The following is a 26,301-nucleotide window of genomic DNA, read 5'->3' as shown; positions in this document are numbered from 1 at the left end:
AAGTGTGTGTCAACAGGGAGATGAACTGTAGAGAAAATGCACAGAGAAATACGCTACATGTGTAGGAAATATATTCAAGGATGTACACTTGTAGGGACATGGGAAGACTTCTGTCCTGCTGTTCTTCTTTCCTCTCCCTGCCTTTTCAGTAAGCACCACTAAAGGAGGGAAAAGAGTTAACTGACCTTAACAAGATCATCATGTTTTGTTTGAAGAATCAGAGTACCATATAATGACGTTATACACCATACAGGAGAAGATGAGGGCAGCAATTGCAGAGAGGACATTTAAAATTTTCAACTTGCACCGAAAGCTATTAGTCTATTATACTGAAGATCTTCTATATGCTAGGATAGACATTGCATCCTATCTTTCATTTGTGTAAGTCTTCATCAGTCATAATAAAGTATCTTAGCCAGAAGCTCAGGCAGCTAAGTCGGTATGGCCAACTGCAGATCTCTCAGTAACAGCACTCAATTTTCAATGTACAGTGCTCATCTACCAAAAAAAGAACTTTCTGACATAACTCAAGAGCCAGTTACTCAAAAATCGTATCTGGATTTAAATATTTATAAATCACCACTGTGATGTGGTTAATGAAGGACAGAAAGCCTAGACAGAAATGCCACACACTGCAAAGGACTGAAACGAAATATAGAGGGTAAGCTTCACCATACCTAAGTGTTCACACATGGCATCTGTTCTCCTGACTCCACTTCACATTAGAATTCCTAGACTTACATCAGCTAGAACACAGACTGTAGCAACCTTAGTCTAACATGCACTAAAAAAGGAAAAAGTTATCGCTTTCTTCTTTAAATAAAGTAACTCCTTAAGAGTTGGCAGGTAGACAGAGAACCTGGTAGACTGTGAGATAGGACTGAGTGAACACTTTTTTTTCTAGCACGGTTAACCAAAAAGTTACAGAACCACATCTCCGAGGTGCCCAGCACCAGTACAGTTTTCAGCTTAGGGCAACAGAATTTGTAATAGTTTTTAGGGGTATTTTCTAAATAGCTAACCTTCCAGCTTCTGGTTTTCTTTTTCCATTCGAAGTAACAGAATTTGTTGATGGATGGCTTTTCTCCACAGACTTTGTAGTTCTTCTGAGTTTTTCCTCTCTCCAGTTTTATCTGGACCATCCTCATTTTGCAATACTAGAACAAAAGGGTCCTCCTCCAGGGGTGGAGCAAGAGGGGATAACGGTAACAATTCACTTCCATCATGACCATCTGCAAAGAATCAGAAAGCTATTACGGGAAACTCAGATTGTTTGACATATTACAAAAATCTAAGTCACAGCAGAACAAAAATAGCTGTCTTCCACATTCGACAGTGAGGTGCTGATTCCAAAGACAAAGAAAATGCAGTTCAACAGTAGAGAATTATTTTTAAATAAAGTGTTTTATTTAAATTAAATGAAGTTATATTGAAATGAAATAAAGCTAAATAAAGGGTCACCCAGTTTTTCAACCCTTTCCCCTGCTAGCTCCTTCTAGATTTACAAAGAGACATTTATCCATAAAGTCTCCTTTACAGCTGAGATTGTTTACTGCTGTGATTTACCACAGGCTCTATACTAAAAGCAACTTTTTCCATCCGCTAAGCTGCACTATAGGCAGTGCTACAGCACTTTATGGTCACTAAATACAGAGTTTGTCATTTACCTATGGTTGTGAATTCCGCCAACGGGACTTTATCAACATAGCAGGATTTCAGATATTTCAGAGATTTCTACCTTAAATGACCTAAAGCTGTAAGAATTATTAACACACTCAACAGGTGCTATGTGCAGTACAAGGACAAGGCAGAAAATTTACGATTTTCTGCAAACACTGCTATTACGTAAGCAGGCTAGGGTAAAAATTTGCTAACTGTTAAAGGGGTTATCTTTGTCAGCAAGAGGCAGTTCTTCATTTCCTTGCTACCAGTGCAGCCACGGCAGATTGCAATTTATTTGATTTTGGTGACAGAATCCTCTGTTCAAAGCAACAAAGACCTAAAGGCAACTGAGCACAACTGATGTCTAGCGAGGTTCTAGCAAGAATATTGTATCAAGCTGACTCCCTCCTCCCTTTCATATTTTCACATGTTGCAGTTCACTATAGTAATAACTATTCAGTAACAACTGCTTGTTTATTTTCTTTAAAAGCACACACAGACCTGGATGCTGCATCTTGGAAGGAGATTTATTCATAGGTGAAGCTACCTGCAGGAATATTCTTCGCCGCCAGGAGATGCGGCGAGGTGTGAGCGTGGCCCCCACAGCATTTAGAGATTCACTGCTGCAGACAGTTGATGTTCTTTTCTTTCCCTCCCCATCACTGAAGGAAAGAAAAAAGCAGATGGGGTGATCAAAGTCAGTCACATTTGGAGGAAAAAAAAAACAACAAAACCCACACTTTTATTAAGTCTGTCTAATGTACAGCCAAACCTGCAGGAGCATTTGCTGGGAAGCTTTAGAAGGGAAAGCATGCTGTGTGTGAGCTTCACCTTGAATACAGAAGTGCCCAATTGTTTTCTTGTAACACAGTGCTGTGAAGTTTGCACTACATACCACCAGGAAGAATTCATAGCATTCATACAGTGCTCAGCTGGAAGCTCAGAATAAAAGTCAGACTCTCTGAAAAGCTAAGAGAAAAAAACGTGGCAATATTTAGCCTCTAAAATAGACAGCAATGGGTTTTGTTTTGCCATACCTTAGTCTTACAGGGGCGATCAGATGCAATACCCCTAAAAGCACAGGTGTTGCTTTAGCAGACCACAACACTCCATTTAGTGCCATTCTAAATGGCATGATGAGCTCTCAGGTGAATATTTCATTGGAGGCAATGTTCTGGCCTTCTCATGCAACCTCCTTCCTATGCTTCAAGAAGTGGACACTTCACTTGCACGAATGGGGCCAAACGTCCTCATGTTTCATTAGCATCTCCAGCTGAAGGAACGGAGCCTTTGCAAACATAGGGCAGGCTCAGTTCTTACCACAGTGACCTGAAAGGAGCTGATCTCTTCCCCAGTTGCCATGTAGAAATATATTTACACAGTAATTTTAATAGTAGCTTATGTTGCTGGAAGAGGCAAGGAGAGGATACAGGGAAGCTTTGCTGGGAGGTTATTTTAAGAAGACACCAAGCACACCTCTCTACTGACTATTGTCAGAGGAAAGGACATTTAGCTTTTGTAAGTACTTGAGCCACTTTCAGAAATATTTCAGCATTTTGCATTTGTGGTAGTAAAGTAAGTGCACAGATCTCATACAGGAATGGATATATTGATTACCTGCCACAAATCCTTCCATGCAATGCCAACAGCATGACACACAACTACAGGCTTCTTGGGACAACAGCTTCAAATACGAGGAGCTGTGTCTGCAGCTTCATCTTAATTACATGGAAAACTGCTATATCAACACAGCAGTAGCTACACTCGGAAACCTTTGTCTTGTGAAGAATTTCCATGCTACAGAGCAAAGTCCCTAAAACGAGTTAGATGAAAGGAAAGCCCAGCACATTAAGTGTTCACTATGTTTTTAGTGGTAAGTTAGTTGCAGATGATGGGCAGTTTGCCAGCTGCAGTCCGTCTCCCCACATTTGGCTTGCACAAAAGGAGAGACCTGCAAGGGACGCAGACTATGAAGTTTCAGCTACACCAGTCTACCAGCTACACTATCTCAATCAGCACTTTTCGTATCAAATACTCTGTGCTGAATGATAATCCACCAAGCTAGAATTGGCCTTTTTGGTGACCAAAGCTGTCCCTATGCTAATGATCCACAACAGCTCCCTGACATCTCTAAGCCTCAGTGAACAAACTGGACTCACTATCATGAACAGGTATCAGACCCTGTTTCCATATCCTGGTGGAGAAATAATCATGTCTTCAAGTTCATCTACACAGCATTAGGCACCCCCCTGCCCTCCTCTAAGAACAGTGCTATGGGCTGGGAGCCCTGGATAACAGATAGTCTTAATTATTCTCTACTTCCAATTCAGTTTCTGCAGTGCCTCAGTTCCCTATGCATCATACTGTGAGTAGGTGGTCTCAGTAGAACCTCATGTTGCACTAACCAAAACAGCAACAGAAAACCCTGTGACAATCTTTTTTCGCTAACTCTTACACAGCCTTTAGTGATGGGGTAACTACTGCTTGTGCTAGCTAAACATGGACTACAAAACCAGTTTTGAATCTAGAGGTGCTGTTTTCCAAAGGTATTTCAGTCCAACAACTCTTGAAATATGGTATTGAGTTTGGATATATTAATCATTATAACTCATGCTCCTATAAATAAAACTGTAACGAAACTACTTCCCGCTATTTCAGGTCTTACATATCACATGTTAGAACACAAAAACTGAGTCATTCCAGGTCTTACGAAATAGAAGCTACATGACAAGGGAATGAAAACTTCCTTTCTACTGCTATGTACAAAAATCTACATTCAGCTACCGTGTCCCTAACCGTGCAGACAGCACTAGGAATAGCGTTCCTTTTAGAGTAGTAAAATTTACAGGAAAGTCAGAATAAGGTGGTGGCTATTTTAGGGTATGAAACAAAGCCATCTACATCATCTGAGTCACAGAGTTTACAGTGGGATGGATTAGTCACATGTGCTACCTCGTGAAGTGTGCAAATCATACAGTTCTGAGGACCTGTATTTCTATTGTTAAACACTCCCTTCCAAAATTCCCCTGGCGTTTTAAGCAACTAACATTAATCACCTCATCTTTCAAAGAGCTGTCTGATGAGCGATTAGAGAAAAACTTTTGAAAGTCTCGTGCGTACACCTTGCCATATTCAATGGAAGGCAAGGGCACCTGTGAAAACACCAAGATTTAGGAAAAGGAGCAAAGAAAGTTTCCTTGTTTCAAGACAGACAGACAAGTCCTAGCTTAACATCAGATCTGAAGATGTGAAACAATACCCTACAGAGTAAAAGCAGGAAGAAGTTGGAGTAAAATGGTAGCGTCTCCTATCCTGTGATGAAACGGTTCAGAAGGTTGGTGCAAAAACCAGATGAGTTAACTCAATTACATATTCCCCACCTTTAAACAGGAGTTACACAATACTTATTCCCTAGACAGTACAATTTCTCATACCTAAACTTAACTGACTGGCTTCACTCTTGGTCATATTTGCATGATTACTTCAGGTTTTAAGGTAGCCATGGATTTTAACAGCCAGGCAGTTAGGTGCTCTGCTCAGACAGGCCAGCAACGCCTCATACAGTTCCTCCAAACAGGGTGAGCATAAAGAAAAAAAGTATATTGGACCATTAGCTATCAGCTCCCCGCAAAATGAAGAGGTTTATTAATGTGAGTGGAGAGACTAAGAGCAAAAGCAACTCCAAAACAACAACTTAAATGGAGTTCAGTCATTACTATTGAAAAGCTAAGCAGAGTTTTCACAACCTCCCAACCTGGGGAAACAGAGGCTTTCACAACTTTCCTGTCAGAGCACTGATATCGAACCTCAAACACTCACAGGAAAAACACTCAACTGAGCAAGATGAAATGCACCAGAGTCAATGGGCTGCAAATTAAGAGATGGCAGTATATAAAATCTTAATGAAGTACAGAAGAGCTATTTAAGAACTGAACTGCAAAATAGGACATGATTGCAAGAATTGATTTTTTTTTACTTTACTCTTATTTATTTATTTTAAGAAAATGACAACTAGATTACGGTACAGCTTCTACATCAGAGTATTTCAGCTTGGTAAAACAGACATATGAAACGGCAAAGCCAAAGAGTTCAATAGAGAAATTCCACAAAATGGAGTATTTGCAATTTATTTTATGTACTGTTCCTGTTTTAATCACTTAACATACTTCCCACGCAGCTCTGGAAAACAATAACAATGTAATACTCTATATTTAAGACAAATGCACTACATTTCAGTTTGAAGAATAATGGCTCTCCATAAGGCTATTTAGCCTATGCTCCTGGCCCAACACAGAAACCAAAAGCATTCATCAGCTTGTATGCAATAAAAAGTGAAAAGCTATAAATTCAATATAATGCCTCAAATATTTCAGTCTGTACTTTCACCCTTAAGCTGTTACAAGTGATAACCCAAGTACTCAAAGAGTACAGAGTACGCATCATCTAAGCTTTTTATCTCACGTAACTGCAACTCAGTTTCACCCAAGCATCATCTCATTCACTATTCTATCAGATAATGCATAGTATGAAGATGAGACAGCTCGTTTAGGGGAAAAAAAAGAAAAAAGAAGTAAAAACTCAAAAAACTTGTTCAGATTACAAACATGCTTATTGTTTTGTTTCAATTACCTAAACCTCATGCCAAAACCTGTTCTTTAAAATGCCCCCAAAGACTGATATTCAAAAAACCACAAAGCTACCCCTTTTCTTGTGAACTCTTTACACAATGCTTATCTGAGTTATTTTGCACTTGAGTACATGTAAGCCAACTGACTCGAGAATGAATACTGTTGCTGCTCATGCCAAGGTCTGCATTTTTCCCCAGTTTGCTTTATTTCAACTTCTTCTCTTGATTGCTCCAAGCAGCAATTGCATCAACTCGACCTACTCTCCAATTTGGAGGCTGAAATGGTACAAAATCCCCCAGATCACGTATAGACAGACAACTAATATTTCAGCTCCCAGGACTTAAGCTGGCAGAAGCCTATATGTAAGCCTAATACATGAAGTATTTTATTGCTCCCCTCTGGGAGGAAGAAAAACTAGTTCTGATCAGTTTACACCTCTCTCTTGGTTCTCACTCCTGTCACATATTTTTATTCTGAATAATTAGTTTCTGCTATTTTGTTTAAAGAACATTCTCAAGTATTTTACTTTCTTCGTGAGAAATGAAGCTGTTTTAAAAAAGCAATCTGTTCAAATTCAAGTGGCGGTAAATCATCTTAAATTATCCTTGCATAACAATGCAATGAACAGGGGCAGTGTGGGCTAATCAAACCTATGCTGAAGGTTGTCCCATTTTTTAAAGTGCTGCTTTTATTTTTATATTGAAAAACCAAACAGATTCTTCCAATAGCCTAGCTTTCAGGAGTAGCTGTTGAATAAAAGCCAGAAATTCCAGAAGTTACAGAAATGAAAGTTTAAGAGCAGATTATGCTCTCGAATTCCTGTTTGTTTACCTCTATGATGGCAGGATTATTTTTTTTTAATCCTTTTATGTGCTTGTGTTCAATATTAAATGCTGCACAACACACTTGTCAGAAGTCAAGATTATGTGGACCACTTCCACCTCAGACTTCTCTCTAGACAAATGAATCGACAATGCAGTAAAAACATTCTGAAGGCACCTATTAATACTGTGTTGATGCCCAATTTTACTATACTGTTCATTCCTTAAAGCAAAAAAATGTATCAGTGTTTCCTTTCTTCCACATAAAGCATCACAGTAGTAATCATTAGACCTCAACCCAAAAAGCTCAGCCTCCCCACAAACGTCAAGAAAAAAGATATATCTTTCACCATAGTGAACTTATCTGGAGAATAATTTTTTTTTTCCTCCTAGCTTTAGGTATCTCCAACACAGCCAATTAAATCCTAGCAAGTCAACTCAGACTCCCTTTTTAATAGAGGTCAAGACACAAAATTTTAAGGCATGATTCACGCTCTCTAAATGAAGATGTTCCCAGTGACAGGCACAACTGGCTGTATTAGTGTTCATGAAGGAAGGCAGATAAATAGGCAGGATCAGTTCTGTAAATGTCAGAATATTAAAGACAATCACATTAGGATGAGAGCAACTGTGCTGCAGAAACACCAACTTCTTTCCATTGATTAGATGAGATGAAGATATCTACAATCAGGTGAGAACCACTGTACCCAGCATCTCCAACACCCTAGTATCAGTTTCTGAGTTTGTAACCGTATGCCAAATGTCATGTAAACATGGATCAGAATCATCTTCTATACAGCAGCCAATACATAAAGCCACATAGATAATATGCAGAGTTGCTTTTTATATGTAACACCCAGCTCCCCAGCTGACCCTGGCTTGGTGTTATTTGCATAGGCCCATCTGACTGCTACAAACCAAACATCTTTCTAAAATGAATTCCGACTGAAACCGGCTCCACTCCTGCACATTGAAGATCACCAGAACACCAAGAAAAGCTGCCTGCTGCATCATGTGTAATTTCAAAGCTACATGTTATGAGAAGTCAGACTATAAGAATTTTTCTTCAGTGCAATGTGGCTAGGATACACTTCATGAATGCGTAGTAACCATGGTTATTCTTAGAGAGGAAAATGCACTGAAGTTTTAATTAGGGTTCCTAACAGTTAAACAGCTTATAGTCTTCAGATTGTAAGGGACTGCCACACCATGCTCAATTCCAGCCAACATACACTCACACAAGAACGCTAAGAACACCTCACATTGAGCCTATTGGGATAGAATATGGTCCTCTCTGTGAAAAAATAGCCAAAGTTAAAAAAAAACCACAACCAAAACCAAACAACAAACCAAGCCACAAGAAAAAGCACACTGTAAAAAATTTGAACTTCTTCTCATTCATAAATTTGATGATTTGATGTCACAACACACACTTGCAAGCTAAAGCAGGAAAAGTTTAGAGTTTCAGCCACCGTCAGTTGGACAACATATTTCATTCTCCATTAGCCAGTTCAAGTGACAGCTGGATTACCTCAGTCACTCTTATCACATCAGCATTATTCATGCAGCACTTCTGACTGTATTTGTTGTATTCGCATCATGAACCCAACTAGATGCCAACGATACAGTCTTGCTACTGCAATTTCCTTACCATGACAGTTCAGGCTCAGTTGCTCCCAGCAAGACCTATAGCTAATGAGATTCCATTTTCGAGAGAGTTTTCACACAAATTCAAGACTAAATGGTATCAGAAACCTGTATACTACAAAACCTAAGTAGAAACAAGGTTGTCTTCTGGGAATTACTGCTAATTTTAAGATCTCCCCACCCTACATTTCAAAACTCCATTATAATGAAATGCAGTATCTTGAAAAATGTGCATAACCAATTCCAGAAAGAGTAATATCTCAGAAATTTCAGCTTGGAATTAGCTGGCATTAAAGTACAGGTTTAGTACAATACTGAATACCTACATTCCCCAAATCCAGAAAGCTAGGTTTAATGGGATACAGCTGCCTGTACAAACTGACCTGGGCATTGGTTCAGCTTGGACCGAGTCTGCTAACTGAAGCGAACACAGAAACAAAGTTGGAGTGGAACCCAAATAAGAGGTAGTCTGCAAGAGACAGGTAAATTTTTTGCCATTCCTCTGCACATCCTGGTGTGTAATCATCAGTTTCCTGAATTTCAACTTTAATAATTCACCTGCTACTTCGTCTAGTGTTACTGCAGTATAGTAGGGAATGGAAAGTCTAGGCATCCAATTCACTTAAATAGTAACTATTACTGGACACAAGGTTTAGAACAGGCAATATTAAAAGCCTACTTCTACACTGGACAAGATGTCAATCTCTCCTCTCAAATTTCAAAAACATACACTGCTTATTCCTTACTCATTTGTGCTTGGGTAAAAAGGTGGGGTCACTTTAAAGCGACACTCTTTTCAGAACTGTGAAATATTTCTAAGACTGGTTTTGCAAAGACCTCCAAAAATTAAGGAATTATTAGTTTACATTAGCCCTCTGTTAGAAAGTCAATCTAGATAATTTACCATTTACTTCTTAAAAGCTGTGGGATTTGGGGGAGGGGAGCGGGGGGGGGGCGCGCGGAATGAGGGTCGCGGCCTGCAGTGGTCCTGCCACTACAGCTATGATGCAGTCATCTTCTTGTAGGAATGTCTCACCTTATTCCACTTATACACAAGTTTATTCTGCTGGAAGAACCTAAACTGTAGGAATTTCCCGCTAGGTGTTTTGTAATTGTGCCTACACTACAGTTTTGGGCTGCATGCTATATACCAATTACAGATTACAGGCCAGAAAGAGACACTTTAAATGTCAGTGGAATCAAGGTAGGATATAGTGTGCTTAAGGAGATGATACATACTTTGTATTTATTCTAACCTATATATATATATATATAATATTAGAGATGACTAACCCAAACTGTACCTTAAAGCCACCTTTAGGTCAAACGCCTCTCACATTAGTTTGTATACTTACTTAATTTCTTACACCTACCCTAAAACGGAGATGACAAACTAATCTGTGTTTAATGAAACTGTACTCCACAAGGTGAAAAAATTTCTTCAGGCACTCCTAAAAACTTCCACACCCATCTCATACAACTGAAATTCCCATGCCTTAGAGTCCTAACACACCCAGAATCCAGGTATCATCAACACTTGTTTTCGGTAAGAATGCAATCTACTGTTATTTTTCCAGGGAGAAACAGTCACAAAAGCACCTTCGACAACTCCAGTTTTCTGTTGGGAACTATTAGGGGAGGGCCACATCCAGAGATGAAGAGTACCAGAAACACAAGTATAGTTCAGCGAACAAGGACAGACTGGTGAAGGAAAAAGGAGTTGTCCTTGGCAGAAGAGAGACAAAAAGGCCAGCAACTGGCAAACAAACGTCATGAAGTTCAAAACTATGGCTCCACCTCATTCACTACAGGCCTACTTCAGAAAAATAACCCATACGCAGTTTCCTCAAGCACCTTCCTGAAGAAGGGCCTATTCTTACAGTAAAAAGAAGCGTGACTTCCATTCAGATACTCAGCTTTCACACTGATGTCAGAAAGCCCTTCTTGTATCTTCGCTTCTTCCCCACTCCTCTTCAATGGGAAGTTATTTGCTGATTCTCTCTAAACATCTCACAGCTAGCATCACCCAGCTAACTTGGCACTTCCCTGTCCTCGTGCACAGGCATCCCACGTTAGTACTGTACACTCTTCACATTGCTGTTTTCTTAATTTCACATGCCAATGATCACAGCAACACATGCTGGTTTGCATTCAGCAGAGAAAGCATTAAATTGGCGTGACAGTCCTAAAAACCATTGCATTTCAAGTGACAAACCAATGCAGCAGATTTGCAACACTGCAAGAGAAACAGGTCACAGCTACTAGATGTCAGCAGACAAGCCTCTATTTTTCACAGGCTTTTTTGGCTAAAAGCTTGTTTGCCCATTTGCATCAAGTACCTAGGAAGTCTGTTAGAAATGCAGGAGCACAAGGCAGAGTGGGAGAGATCCCATGTGCTGCATTTGCACTGGGAATCCTGTTGTTAAACTGGTGGCACTGAAGAACTAGGCAGGAGACAATGCTCTCACCTCTTGGAGAGGTCACTTTCTGAGTGCTGGAGCAACCTTCCTGAGCCCTGGTAAAAGGTTTTCAGGAAAGAAGGGGCAGAGACAGAGGAGGAGAGACCAGGTGATGCAGACTCACTCTCACTGAAAGCGCGCCGAACCCCGACAGTAGGACTGTGCAGGCAACAAGAGAACATAGCAGATGGGTCAGCATGGGTTCGGACACAACAAAACATCCAGATTAAAGATACTGGCCAAGTACCTCATCTTGGTTTACAGTAACTCTGTTTCCCAGAAGATAGAATGTACCAAGTGCACTACTGGGTAGTTTCCCTGGTGATACCGATTTTGCTGTTACAGCTGATTTCTTTTAAGAAACATTTCAATGACATTGCAGAACAGGCAGACCACTTTTATTTCTTTAGCCTTATTTATTCTCAAAGCAAATTCAGAAAAAGAATCTCTGAAACATTCAGAAAATATCCTTAGAAACCTGCTTCCAATAACTTGAACCACCTTATTTCTTCCCTTCAGTTTTCTCTTGCTTTTGTAAATAACGTGTATTGCTAGAACACATTAGAAAGTAGAGATTATTTAAATGCAATGCTTGCTGATAAATTTTTGTGAAGCATTTAAATCAAGAAAGCTAGTCCTACTACACAGTTAAACATTACATAATAATAGTAACAAGTGTTGGGGGGACATAAAAATTAATTCAGTTTCTTTTACTTAACATTTTTGATTAATCCTCAATAGCAAAGGAGAGAAGGAAAAATCCCAGCCTAGAACAAAGTTCTTACAGACTGTTTTGACTGAAAATCTGCTGATGATGCCACTTAAATCAGTGACTTCTTAAAAGTTATTACAAAGAAGTGAAGTCAGCAAGTCCTTCAGTTTGAACTGTCAGGGTTTCCTGTTTGCATACAACACAGTCAGTGGAAAAAACAATAACCAAAGTTTATCTCAGTAAAAAAAACATTATTTATCTCTTCAGAAACACAATGTAACAAAGCTACTTCAAGGCTAGTTTCTTACCCTTCACCCCCTTCTACTCTCTTAAACAGAATAAACTTTTTTGCCGTTCTCTAGAAGCTGGTGCAGCATTCACACTGATATGTTAATCTAGACATCAATAACAGGTGAGAAATTACCATTTAAGGCCATTTTCAGAAAGAGGCTACAAAAAGCATAATTGCAGCCACGCACTGAAACAGACAAGTACTTTGGAGAAAGTGCTCCTCTAACAGAAAAAATTCAGCTCATCTGGGCCTGAATCTTGTAAAGGTTTTGAAGTTTGCACAGTCACTTAACTGCAAATAACCAGGATGGAGGCAGAGAAAGAAAGTACAACCAAAGAGGCCCACAATAAACTGTGGGGACCTCTTCTGACTGAGTGAAGGAACTCCTGAAGGAACACTGTTCCACATGTTAATAGCTGGAGAGTCTCCAAAAAGGAAGGGGAAAGAAGTTACAGAGGGAAGCTCCAGAGAAAGGCAAACAGGGAAATCCCATGCCTGACAGTTCAGTGGAGGTGTTTAATCCTTAAGTTCTTTTGTGAGACTCCTCACCAGTTTTAATTCTGGACATACTCTCCAGGAGCTTTGCCTAACATAGTGACAGACACTTAAAGCTGTCAGTGCCTTTTTCATTTCATAGAATCATCAGGCTACCATCTCTTTTAAAAGTGGCGAGGACGTCTTCTCCAAAGGGCCTGACTACCAACACTGACAAAAAGGCTCAGCTCAGAAGTGGCAAATAAATAAATTAATAGATCAGCGCCAGCATCCAGCCTGATGATCAATTCGCTAGATTGATGCTTCCCCTGAATCACTAATTCAGGGATTAGTGAGTTACTGCAGAGCACCAAACTACTCGGAGGCAGAGAAGACAGGCTGCAAATCAGTAAATAAAACCCAGAGCAGCGCAAAACAGCTTCCGTAAGAAGGAACGCGGGTGACGGTCGTGCACCAAAACCGCAGGAGAGAGCAGGCGCGTGGCGCAGCATGCCCTGACTCACCTTGTCGTCTCGATGCAGCCCTGCCGCAGCAGCGGGGAGCGGACGCTCTGGGACCTCCCGTTCTGGAAGGTTATCCTCCGCTTGGCACTGGAGGGGGGGTGGCTGAAGGTGTGCGCACGCCTCCTGAACTGGGGGGAGTCCGAGTCTTCCTCGGGAAACGGCTGCCAGGCCGAGGACACGGGGGACGCTGGAGGAGTAGCTGGCGGAGAATCGCCCGGCGAAGCGTCCTGAAAGGAAGTGCTGGCGGAGTGAGGCCTGTCGCTCTGCACCCTGCGAGAGCTCTCACCTAACCCCACGGGCCATGCGCCACACCGGGGCACCAAAGCCTCTCCCCCTTCTCGGTCATGGCCTATTGTATGCTAATTATCACCAAAACCAGACATCCTTTGATAACTTACTCCAAACCAGCAGCGTCCTTCTTAAAAAAAAAAAGGAGGAGGGAGGAATAAAAAAATATATACAACGCAAACACCACACTAATTACTCTAGGCATCCTCTCACAGGGATCGGCATTCCAGCGACAGGACTCCTCACTCTTTCAGGAAAACACAGGAATTGAAAAGACTAGGGAAACTGCTTTTAGCTAGTTTCCTCGACATATCGCGAGCATACTTCCTGTACCGTCATAGCCATATCCTGGAAGAGAGACTGTTATTACACAGCCAGTTTATGAGTAACTGTAGCAGGAAAACCATAACAGAATCTTCACCTCATGGGAAAACTAGCAACCAATCCTCACGCGAGGTAAAACATTAAAAACAGGAAATAAAAAGAAAGTGAACAGAGTTGTGCCCGCTCGCCCCCATACAGCATCCCCAACAGCTGGTTTTAGGTCAAAAATTCTCACTTCCCTAAAGCAACTGTTACTTACAGAAAGGATTCTTCACCTTCAGAGCATTTCCTTTTGTTGAGATATGACCTTTTTTAATTACTTCAGTGAAACAAGGCAGAACCTGACCAGAAATTCCCTGCTTTTTGTAAAAGCAAAGGAAGTGTAGAAAAAAGAAGCGGCAATCAGAGAACAGATTAAAGCTGAAGCTTCAAGTCAACATCTATGCCAGCTTTCTTACACCCTCTGCCTCCCAGTGGAAACTCTTATTTGAGTTTTGTAAATTGTGCTACTTCCTTCAAGTGGAAGCAGAGTGCCATATTTACACTTCATTAACACCTGCACAGGAAAATGTGCCAATTGTAACTAAGCTCCTTACATACTTTGTCAGAAGCAAGGCTGTTGCAGCGCTCAAAGCTGTCCACGCTTCCCAGGCGGCCCCGCATTCTGTTGGCTCCCTGCAAGAAAAGAACTGAGTAATTTAATCTGGTTTTTTTCTTCTTTTTCTGAGGGTTAAGCAAAGATGGCAACAGCTGCACAGGTGAACACAGGACAGTTCAGGCATGTGACACATTTAACATAAGACCACAGATCATGGGACAAGCACTGGATTTTACAAGCAGTGACATCTTTAGCTGACAACACTGTACCTTCTCCCTCCTTGCTCCCAGGAGTTTTAAACCTGCAGCTCTGTTGTCTGAAGTAACTGAGCATTTCCTGATCCATTGGAGGCAAAATAGCTGAGTTGGCTTAAACAGCCAAGTTCAAAAAGCTCCAGACTTCAGTACTGTGCATGCACTGCAGCTAATGGATGCATTTGACATACTACAATCTCAACAGAGAGTTTACTCCATATCTAGACATTTCAGACAAATTAAGTCCACCTGGGCAAAAGTAGTGAAAGTGCTAAAACTGGGAAAAAATGCTCTCTGGTTGCAAACTCAGCCAAATAGTGCCAAATACAAAGATGACTTTTCAATTATAATGCAGATAACCCTGAGGGAAATTTGCTAGAAATTAGCGTTAGCAGATCTTTGCTGAACTTGTTAACAGTCATCTGGTTTCACAGGAAGAGCTGATAGGGCCACAATACTTTTGACTACCTTCCACTCCTAACTTTAACTCCCATGAAACGTTGGTGAAGTGTGCTGTTGGACATTTCCAACTGCTGAAGTAAGTTGCTTTCAGTACATTATCAGGGGGAAAATAGTCTAGGTTTTAGGAAAACTGTAGATAGAGCTCCTCTTGGTATGCTTGCAACTCCAGGGGAAGTTTTCTCAACATCAGCAGTATTTATTTAGCCTACTTTTTCCTGGTAAGGTTTATTTTCAAGACTTTGAGTGCCCTTTAAGTACATCATCCCATTTAAGCTCATTACCAATGAATACTCTGCCTGAAGCATCTCTTCACTGACCCTCACAATAAAACAAGAGCAAAGGATAACTTGGAAGTTTCTCACTAGCTTTAAAAACACACACTTTTGGCACTGTAAGGAGGGCTTTTTGGTTCGGAAAAAACAACAACAGAAGAGGTTAGTGCAGCATGGACTGGAAGAAATCTGTTCATGAGGTCAAGCAGAGATTATATTTATTTTTCTGAGGTACCTCATTAGGAAGCCACAGCCTGTTTTTAGTTCAAACCTGACAAAAATAAGATCAGTCTAGCAAAACAAACAAGTTAAAAAGTGACATTCCTCTGGGACTAAGTGAAGCCAGAGCACAGAACCCAGAATGTTTCCCTATGGTGAGTAATGAGCAGCTACTCCTTCAAGTAGCTTAAAATGTCACTTGATGCTATTTATCTAGCTAAGAAGCCATCCACTTAAAGTGTTCCTAGATATCTGGTTACTACATACTTATTTCTAATTTTGCTAAGATTGAGGCTGCGTAAGTCTCTCACCCACAGATACGGACTTCTGCTTTTTAGTTAAATCTTTTTATCTACAAAAAGATGCTAAATGCCAACTTTAAAAAACAAAACAAAAACCAAAACCCCCAAAAAACCCCAACTGAAGTTCTTTCCTGGTCTCTTTGTTATTAAATGTACTTTAAAATAAAAATGATAAGTCATAAATAATTAGCATCCCATTACATCAATACCATGTGATTTGCAGCTGGCTTCAGGAGGGGAAAACCCACCACACCAATAGGTATTTGGTGCTTAAATACCTTTAGGAATTAGCCACACTCCTTTAGACTTCTTGTAATAGCCTGATGAAGACTAAGAACCATCACAACAGTCATTGCGTAACACATGTATGCACATAACACACAGTATACACACACAGAGATACTTGCCGTATACTCCTGCTTTAACTAAATAATTAGTGGTTGAGCTGCACTGTAAATTATTTTTCTCGGTCTTGCATTGTGCAACCTTTAAATGGCTCTGCAAGGATGAACTCCTATGTGTATCATGATTCACTACAACATACTGCTGTTGCTGATCTATTCCAGTTTCAAGTTAAAGGTGAGACAACCTTCCTCACAACAGCAAGTCTGCTTCATAAATAGCAAACTTAAAATGGCCCTAATCCAGATTTGGGTGTCCACTTCTCTTGAACTCAATCATGGACTGTGTAGATCCTCATACTATAACATGCAGCATGTCACAGTGGCCCTGGTGAGAGGAACATACTATACCAAAACCAACAATATATAAGCAATTTCCCTTCAGAGGCTCTGCAACTTAAACAGCACATTTCGTCTAAATGATTCTTCCTTGACATGACTGGAGTGCTAATATGTCTGTATATGGCAGGGCTGCTTTACTGGGTTATTCCCAGTGATGTATGCCTGTTTCACAACCACCACAGGATTAGTGACCCACCATCAGAACTAGAACACTTTCCAGTCACATGTTCTTTAGATGTGGAAAAGAAATCAGACTCAGCACAGGCATGACTGTAGCTGTCACCTTTTGATGATATTCCAGAGTGCTGAAATTATCCAGATCTTCTGACTGTCACTGCTCTCTTTTGCATGTGCATGCTTGCTCTCTCCATATTCAGACCAAGTCCCTAGTATGTAAAACCTGCTACACAACACAGGTCAGATTTGACCAAGAGGGTTTTAATGCTCGCTTCAGTCCTAGATCAAACTCATGCCTAACCTTAAGTTCTAAGGATTCTCCGTGGCAAATAATATTTTGCCTCCTTTATAGGGAACATCTGTGGCATCCTACATTTGTAGGTTACTTTATGACATGCCCATATAAGCTGCAGGACAAGTGCAACTTAGGCCTTGATTTAGCATGGTACTTTTAAAATTACTAGCAGAAGGAACTTAATTTCACTGCTCCAAATTATAGTTAGACCTCCCCATCCAGTATTCGCAGCTCATCACACCTCCTCTGTAACAACATACTGAATCCCAGGCACCAAGCCTTCTTCAGTTACTCCTTTATATGCCTCTTCTCTGCTTTTAGGACTCTTCCTACCGAGCAGGAGACACTAAGCAAAACTTGCAATTCAGACTTCTTCTTTAAAAGGCTATTTAATGTAAGAGAGTTCCAGTAATTATCTGCAATTCCACATCATATCTGGCTAGCAACACTGAAATGAAGAACAATTCAGTTTAAGTCTATAGCTTTTTTTTTTTTTTTCCCCCTGAAAAAGGACAACTTTGTTACTACTTTCTAAAGATTCTTAGCGATCAACATAAGCAATTTTAGCTATGGGAGGTAAGGCATTACTTCTCAAAACAGAAAGATTTCCAGGTTATGTAGGCACATTTATACACACTTTCAAAATAAGATAATGTCTCTTTGTGGGATCATGCAACTATCCTGATTAACTTTTTTTATTCTGAAGCAACACATCTGATAATGTTCAGCCAACTCACTTGCCACCTACAATGAACATTCATTATTCAGAAAGTTGCCTTTTTTCCTCTCTATATGTGTGGCCTTACCATAAATTTTCTAGCACAGTTAAGTCACAATCAACCCAGCTGTAACCCTCAGATTTCACAATAGGGATATCACTTCATTAAGTATTTATCAGACTGAGGCCAAAGAACAAAAAAAATCTGATAGGTCTTTACTGTTAAGGATATCTGGGAGAGACGCTGACAATGAGTTGCTAGTCTTACCCTTGAGAAGATATTTTCCAGAGAGCTAGTCAAGGATTTCTTGGCCTTGTTTTTCAGAATGTCAAGTTTAAACCTGCCACCACTGGTGGTGCTTTCTGGAATCGCACTGTTAGAAACGGTCTGTTGAAATGAGCAAGGACACAGTTCAGCTTTAGCAATTCTTTTGCAATTGCAGACCTCCAAAGACTAAAGATGAACCAACTTACGTAATAAAGAACATACCTTTGCCCTTTATTAAAAAAACACCACAAACAAAAACCAAAAACAAAACCTCTCACCCCCCCCAAAAAATAAACTCACAAAAAAACACAGTTAAATGCACATTCCATAGCTAAAGTCTATCTTGTAAAAGCCTATCAATTTAACAATACTGTTACCCATTTTCTTTGCTAGGTAAGTTCATAGTTTAAACTGAAATCAATGCCCTCTTCATCCCTATTCTCCCTAGGAGTAACTGTTTGGGAGTGGGGATCAGGGAGGAAGGAAAAGGACAGAAGAGGTATGCTCACACTGTAAGGAAATCTAGACCTAAAAATAATTGGTTGTCTTTCTTCCCTCCCTTCCTGCCCCCCAAACTTAAAAAAAAATGCATGCCACTATAAATCAAATCAAATCAAATTACTTCTTTTTCATAGTCCTCTCTTAATTACAATATCCAGCTTCAGCTATCCCTGATGAACTCTAGCAGTGACCCTGGTAGTATTCAAAGTTACATTTTAATAGCGTGGGAGAGGTATAATACAAAAATTAGCTTTACCAATGGTGCTTCACCAATGTGAATGTGCGTTTTCTGCTTAGTTTCACAGAGTTGGCGTAGATGTAAGATCACAAGTTCATTTTCTTCCTGGTCATTGTCAGGCTTCATTTTCTGTCAGTAACAGCAAAGAAAAGAAAAAAGTTGCCTTTCAAGTCATGATTTGCTCATTTTCCCTTCCATATGTATGTATTCTTTGAAATTAATATACCGATACACCAGATGCCAGAGTGCACTATCAGTATGTCAAATTGCAAAATGTTTGTGTACCTTCCTACTCCTGAGCAAAACAGACCAAAACTTTCCATATGGAAAATTTTACAGGTTGTGGAGAAGAGGGAGCCTTACACCCACACATTTTGTTTTCTAAGGTTGTCTGCCATTGTATAGCCTTATAAATGGAATAAGGAACCCAGGAAAACCAAAAAGCCACTCCCTTCTTCAGGCAGCTAGTGAGGAGCATAGCTGTTGGAAGCCTAAATAACGTATACTTCGTCCACTTGAGTACACTTCCTCACACCAGAATCTTGCCTCAGAATAAGTCAAAAGACAACTTCTGAAAATGCCAGACACGTTCATTCCCACATCACTTTCAAGTAGGGAAACTTGTTTACAGATGAAGAACTTAACTCAGGGAAAAGAAAAAAAAAAAAGTACTCTGGCTATGAAGACAAGAGTATCTCAGCAGACTTGGGAATCAAAACTTTTCCAATAGCAGTGTATCACATGAGGTTAGGTTGAGAGCATGCTATTTTAGTATGATGTTTGGTGGAAAACCAGTAAATTCTAGATCAACTACATAACAAAACAAACATAATCAAAACCAAAAATGTCTAGTCCATTTTATCATGGTCTTTCTTAAATTTGAAAGAGAACAGCTTCTAACGTATTACCTGAACACGTTCAAAAATGTCTGCTTGCTCATTATCAGTTAGTGACGACAAATGTCTCTGAATTACAAGTTTGGCTCTTGGTGGATAGAGTCCTGAGAAAAGAAAGGAACATTAAAGCTTCTAGATTCTCAAATGATTTCTGAAAAAACTGTTGAAAAAAAATTATAGTAGAAGATATAAGCCTGCATTTGAGTTTATACAAATTTAACTTATGACAGTTGTATATCTGCAGTAAATATGATACAAAATACTTCAGGTTTTGCTAAACCACATGGTTTTGTATCCTTTCTTTAGCAGTAAAAATGGTACTAGCAGCAGCTAAGTGGCTGGCTCCTGTGTAAAAGGTTGTGCTCCCTACCCCACTGATGTCTTCTGTCCTAGTACCAAGAGCTCACTGACAGCTCGAAGCCTGACAACTGTATGGGAGAGGAGGAAGAGAGGAACAGATCAGGGATGTAACTGGAGAGATACTCAATGCACAGGATACTCAGAAGTTTTCAGATGCTTTGAACTGAAAATGTTAGATACATTCCTATACAAGGAAAGGGTAGGGTACAGGTCATACCAGAGAACTGAAGACACTTTTAAAAGCAAGAACAGCATAAAAGCTGTAAGAAAAAGGAAAGAATTTCTGATGTTCAATAAAATGCAAATTTGCTCACAGAGCTTGTTCTAGGAAGCTACAAAAACCATGGGGGAAAACAAAACGCCCTGAATCAGATTAAGATATATGGTTTTTCCATCCAAGGTAGATCTCATTCATAGAACACTGCAATCAGAACAGATAAAGACTTTTCCAAAGTCAGGAAGCTCTAGGTTTGATTATGATAAACTTCTAGACTCTAAACAAAGCAGACAGATAAAAACAAAGGGACACTAAAATAGTCTTTCAGTCACTAAGTACAAAGTTTATGAAACTACTATTGTGGTACTCAAGTTGTCGCCCTAGAAGTGATTTTATTTTGATACTGGACACTTATCCCAGGCTTGCAAGTATCTGTATTCAAGATACTTACACTGCCTTATACAGCAGCCTCTAGTTTTTCGTTTACAGAAGACTTTCCCAGTTAAGCTTTATCACTTCTGAATATCTGTTGTTAAACATGGAAAATGTCAGTCGCAACCTAACAGAATTTCACTCCACTAAGATTTTACACTTTGCTTTTCATCCACCAGAGGGAGGGAAGTAGCAACAGTGACTTTTAATGAACGGGACAACTGGCAATTACCAGCACCATCATCACCAGACCAGAAGATACAAGACTACTGTAACATACTTGCTTTTTTTGCATGCAACACTTTGCAAGGAGACACAGCGGAATAAGTATAAAAATAGGATCCTGCTACTAACTATGTTGTTTGTTTTTTTTAAATTCTATCTTGTAAGATTTTTGTATGTGTTCTGGCATACCTTGCTTCAGAGAAACTACAAAGGTTTGTCTATTCACATTTAAAGCCAGGTAGTTGCCTTAATTTTATTAATCTCCTAACTTAATCATTTATTTCCCCATAATAGAAATAGATTTTGAAGTGTGTAAGAGAATAAACACAAAGGAGGAAGAAATAACCCCACACAGGAAAGAATGAACACACAAGAAAGCAAGACCCTTTTTGATCACAACTGTCTTTTTATGACCCATTTTGAAAGCACGCATCTTCAGAAAAAAAAATAAACAGAAGGTGAACTGGTGGGGTTTTCTGCTCTGCTTAACATTTAAGAGAGGTATGACAATGAAAAAGTATATCTTTCTAACAGAAGCGATACTATATTCAGTTGCAATATCATTACTGCTATGACCTCCACTTGATTACAGAGAGTGCAAAGTGATGGTAAGAATTCCTTACTGGGATACTTTTCCCTCTGTTCTTACATGGTTTAAGTTGAAAGTGGATGGTTAACATAATTAAAATTCTTCTAGAATAATCAGAAAAACACAATTAGAAAATAAACTCAGCTGCTACCTTCAATTCTTTCACAAAGTTTGTGCAACGAATGCATAGGGCAGGCCTCGCACAGTTTAATCTGTGTCTTGGCATTTTGCAGAGCTGCAGCAGTGCTAAAGGCTTGTTTCAGGGTAAGCATTACCTCATCAACCTATAGGAGAAGGAAGGAAAAGACAGTACATAAACAAAAATGCATGTCATATACATCAAATTAGATTTATAAATCACATCATAGACAGGTGCTTTACAATCAACCCCCCCCCCCCCATCTGCTGTCTTCTAAAGAGATCAAGGTTGTATTCCCAGTTTTCTGCCTTTTCTGTGGATGCTCACCATCTTCAATTTCAGCCAGAGAGTGTAATTTTGAGTATCTAACTGCAGCTACTCAAGCTTACTGGGCAGGAAGCCGCTGTTTTCAGAAGCTGCAAGTGGGAATTTTTGGCTTGAATATATGCTGGCTAAATAAACTGCATTTCTTTCTTTTTCTTTAGCTTCAAGTTTCTCCTGTAAACTGCACATGCTCCCTCTCAATGATTTTCCTCCCACCACTGCACCATTTTAGCACAAAACCCCACAGACCCATCCTGCTGGCAGACAGGAGCTTCCCACAGCAGTTCACTTTTCTCCAGGCTACTAGACTGGCTACCAGCTTCATTACAATCACTAACTTATCTTTAAGTACTGCCGACCTGCCTTGCAGTCTGCCATGACCTTTCCTCTGCCACTACCACAAATACAGCAGTGCTGTGTTCCAACACACCAGCACTGGAAAAGCTCAACTTTTGTGTAAGAAAGGTTGAGGTGACAGTGTTTCTCCACACTCATTCAAATATGCTCCCAGACCTTAAATACAAACTGTTTGGAGTTCCCCTGTCTGTATTTTAGGGGAATACAATGCTTATTAAAAGCTGTTTACTTGAGTCTTTGCATTAGCATGGAAAGAAGGAGACAACAGCTTGATGACAATCTTAGGAAAGCAATCAGTATTCTACTTCAGAATCAGGTCCTCCCTCTTATCTGTTTCTTTTTTTATAAGCAGAAAGAAGAAGGCTGAACTATTTGAGACCAAAATCATGCAGTCTAACATTGAAAAGATACAGACTTTTTTGAGGGTCTGTCACTTGGCAGAAAAAAAAAATACTTAAAAAAATGGCACCTGAACGTGGAAATTTGAATTAGTTTGTGTCCCAATCTGTTTAGGTCTTCTCTATTATTTGTCTTTTTAAACCCACAGTTTTAAGCACTACCAGTAATTTCTGGGTGCTCTCTCTTCTTAGCAATAAAGCAGGGCATTGAACAGTGAATACATCTTGCAATACAGACTGATAATTTTTTAATTGGCAACAATGCCTCTCAAATGGAAGATCCACAGAACAGTGCTAAGCATATGGATTATGACTACACTAAAATCACAACTGTAGCACAGACTGCAGCTAGGTTTACAGCAAATATACACGAGCGTACCAACACAGCCTGCCTGACAGCACAGAATCTGGAAAGCATTAGGTTTTACAGCTCTGCCCTGCCACAGTCAAACTGCCACTGGAGTCCAAGCGATTGCATCTGAAAGTAGCTAAGGAATGTTCATTTCATACTACATGTGGGCATATCCACACATATCAGTACTAGAATATGTAAAGAGGGTCATAAATACATGGTTTCTTTATATACCACATTTTAAGTCTTTGATTTATACATGGTCAGATTTATCAATTGGTCAGTTGTAACACTTTCTCTTAGCACAAAGCTAGAGCTGATTTCATAACAAGCTCCCATTTTTATAAAATGTACAGCCTCAACTACCATTGTACATCTAGGGCTGCTAGCTGTTTGAAGTTTTATTGACATAAATCTATTCACTCTTAAGCTAGTCAATGAATTAACAAATTACATTTTTCAGCGAGCTAGAAGAGTGATTTTTAAGTTTAGCTGAAAAAGAGTTAGCAGCTGTTAACACAGCAATCAAGAACAAACATGTTTCAGAATAGAAACAAACTTCTTTTAAAGTATTAGAGCTTGAAAATAAAAATGTAGTAGCCAAAACGAATTCCTGTATGCCTCACATTATTAAGCTACCTGTATCAGTTAAATCACCAGCACCTGGAACTTCAATTGATTGATACATACTTTATCAAATGTCCAAGGGACTTTTTCATAGTTACACACATCCACACATATATGGTTTTCTTCTATGATCAGGTGCTGCTATTTTCGTCTCCTGAGGAACAGAACAGACTACAGGGAAAACGCTAAAGCCATATACAGGATCAGCCAATAGTTTAAACCTTATCCTGAAAAGTATGTTTGAATTTTATCATCAACATTGTTACTGATTCAATACATGTAATTACATGTTTAATGGGGAGCCAAGTGTCTCAACAATTAGAAACGCAAGAGTTACAATCAAATATAGAGCCCAAATATGCTCACAGTCTGCATGTGTGAACTCATCCATCCGGATTTTTTCTATGTGTTATTGATATAAGCATCAGCAGAGTAGCAAGATATGGCTATATATGAACAGAATGTATGCATATTTTCATATTCACAAATGAGGTCCCACACCTGAGACCACTGAGGCTCAGCTGACACAGCAGAATAACAGAGACTCCCATGATTTAGGAAATGCCTCAGACATCTTCTGATGGAAATGTTAGGATCATTAATAAATACTCACCAGAGACTCACTTGCACACTGGAATACATAGCAAACATACTGGCTTAACCCAGGTTCAAAAGATTCCCGGCAAATGAAACCAAAGTGATCAACGTGTTTTATACCCTAAGAGAGTTTAAAAACAGCATTAGTGGACTATTTTATAAAAAGGTTTAGTTTCTGAAGTGATCCTAAAAATAGTTGCCAGACTCCAACACTTGCCAATACAAAAATTTGAGAAACTATAAATGCATACTACTAACGATCTATTTTACAGCTACAACAGTCATCTTTTAAATTGCTTTTTGCATTTAAAAGTTACATAAAGCTCTTCATACAATCAAAAGTTCTACAGTAATGGACCTGGACCTGAATTTCTTCCATTGGGAAAACTGGATTTTCATGGAAGCGGACTAAAGAGTCCTAGGTTATATTTGCAATTGCCTATGCAGTGAAAACTTGATGTAAATGAACCCATGCTAAAACATGGGACTAGAGTAGCATCAAAGTAGCAACAGATCTTTGCTTTCCTGTAATACAAGTTAGGACTACACCAAAAAGAGCAGGGAATGAGTGGTGACATGCAGAATTCCAAACAAATTCTTAAATAAATTCTTTGAAACCAAGTTACATACCAGAAGTTTCAAGACTTATTACACATTACTACTGATGTTTTCTTTCAAGATCCTAGTCTAACTGCTTGACAGGGAACGTTGCCTTGCTAAAAACAGCACTGAGAAGATCAAAGAGAGCTGCTTCCTAAGAAACACTATATTCCCAGTCTCAATTCATGGAACATGACTCACTATTGTTAATGCTTTTGCCAATGTTTTTATCATCTGAGTATGGTAATAGATTTTCTCCAAAAGAAAGCCTAATCCCTCAAGTTCAAATACAACAGAAAGCAGAACTCAGTTGCTTGGATCCATCTCCAAAGAAAACACCTATATCGTAAAAGAGGGGAAGAGGCAAAACAACTTGCTTGTCACTACAGAAAACACTCTAGACAAAATTGGTAATGCAGTACGTGACAGACTGAACATATTGCCACTACACACTGTAGTTTTTAAAAACAAAATTCCAAGTTACGTTTGGGCTTTTAAACAAAACTTAACAAAGTTGCAGAGGGCATCTCAGATGGCACAAATGGCATTAGTTTACCATAGTCCACACTAATCCTGACTTAATTGAACTAGTTTTCCTGTGACACATGAAGTCTTCAAAAGCATAAAATGAAAAAGAACAGATGTATACACGTACATTGATCTATGTAACAGTGAAGCGTTGCCCTCTGTTTTGCAAGGAAACCGTATTTACTTCAGCTGGTTCAGTAAGATGCCAGTTCCCTCCTGCTGACAGTGCCTGAACAAGTCTAGTGCTGTCTGATTTCTCAGTCTCCACAGGAGAACATTTGTGGGGGAGAAGGATGTGACACTTGCACCACTGAAGCATAAATAGCACAGTACATTCCTTAATTAACAGTACCTCCATCACATTTCTTTAAGAAGGTGGCCAGACTTGTCATGCCAAAGGGGCAAAGTTGTTTGTTGTTCTGGGTTCCCTCAAGGTCAGAAAGGCTGCAACAAGAAAACTTCTACAGCTCTCTGACACCTGAGCTTTGAAAACACACAGAGGGGTTTTTCATCAATTATATTTGCTGCTTTGACAATTATATGGAGTGCAGATAATGAATTGAATGCAGGAGATCAACCACACTTAAGCTATAGAATAAAAATACCTTTATCGGACCAGACTAAAAGAATCCAGAATGCAAGCTGAAGAGAACATATCCTTTTCATCGTTTGTAAGGCTTAGAAGAACAAACATTCCTAAGCCACAGTCTCACAATATGCAGTAAATCACTGCCCCATAAACCTGCAACACAGAAGCCCTGTGGCAAGCACCAAGTTCTTAA

The 26,301-nt window shown here is 39.6% G+C and overlaps 1 protein-coding gene across 5 annotated transcripts in view; it reads right to left on the bottom strand.

Annotated features, from left to right (window-relative positions):
* TBC1D4 (TBC1 domain family member 4) overlaps positions 1–26,301 on the bottom strand; it is a 110,158-nt gene that overhangs the window by 17,325 nt on the left and 66,532 nt on the right. For 3 of the 5 annotated variants that reach the window (XM_069802550.1, XM_069802554.1, XM_069802553.1), the window contains exons 4-13: positions 24,408–24,512; positions 21,749–21,881; positions 19,787–19,878; positions 18,897–19,007; positions 18,140–18,259; positions 14,432–14,506; positions 13,220–13,446; positions 11,227–11,376; positions 2,164–2,324; positions 1,023–1,232 (exon numbers count right to left, since the gene is read on the bottom strand). In XM_069802550.1, the coding sequence (XP_069658651.1) occupies positions 1,023–1,232; positions 2,164–2,324; positions 11,227–11,376; positions 13,220–13,446; positions 14,432–14,506; positions 18,140–18,259; positions 18,897–19,007; positions 19,787–19,878; positions 21,749–21,881; positions 24,408–24,512 (1,384 nt within the window). The remainder of the gene's footprint in view (positions 1–1,022; positions 1,233–2,163; positions 2,325–11,226; positions 11,377–13,219; positions 13,447–14,431; positions 14,507–18,139; positions 18,260–18,896; positions 19,008–19,786; positions 19,879–21,748; positions 21,882–24,407; positions 24,513–26,301) is intronic. The other 2 variants (XM_069802551.1, XM_069802552.1) reach the window with 2 other exon arrangements.

This window comes from Haliaeetus albicilla, chromosome 15, assembly GCF_947461875.1.
Source record: "Haliaeetus albicilla chromosome 15, bHalAlb1.1, whole genome shotgun sequence".
In the NCBI taxonomy this organism is placed as follows: Eukaryota; Metazoa; Chordata; class Aves; order Accipitriformes; family Accipitridae; genus Haliaeetus; species Haliaeetus albicilla.
The sequence above is the reverse complement of the archived record's forward strand: the minus strand, read 5'-3'. Positions and strand labels throughout refer to the sequence as shown.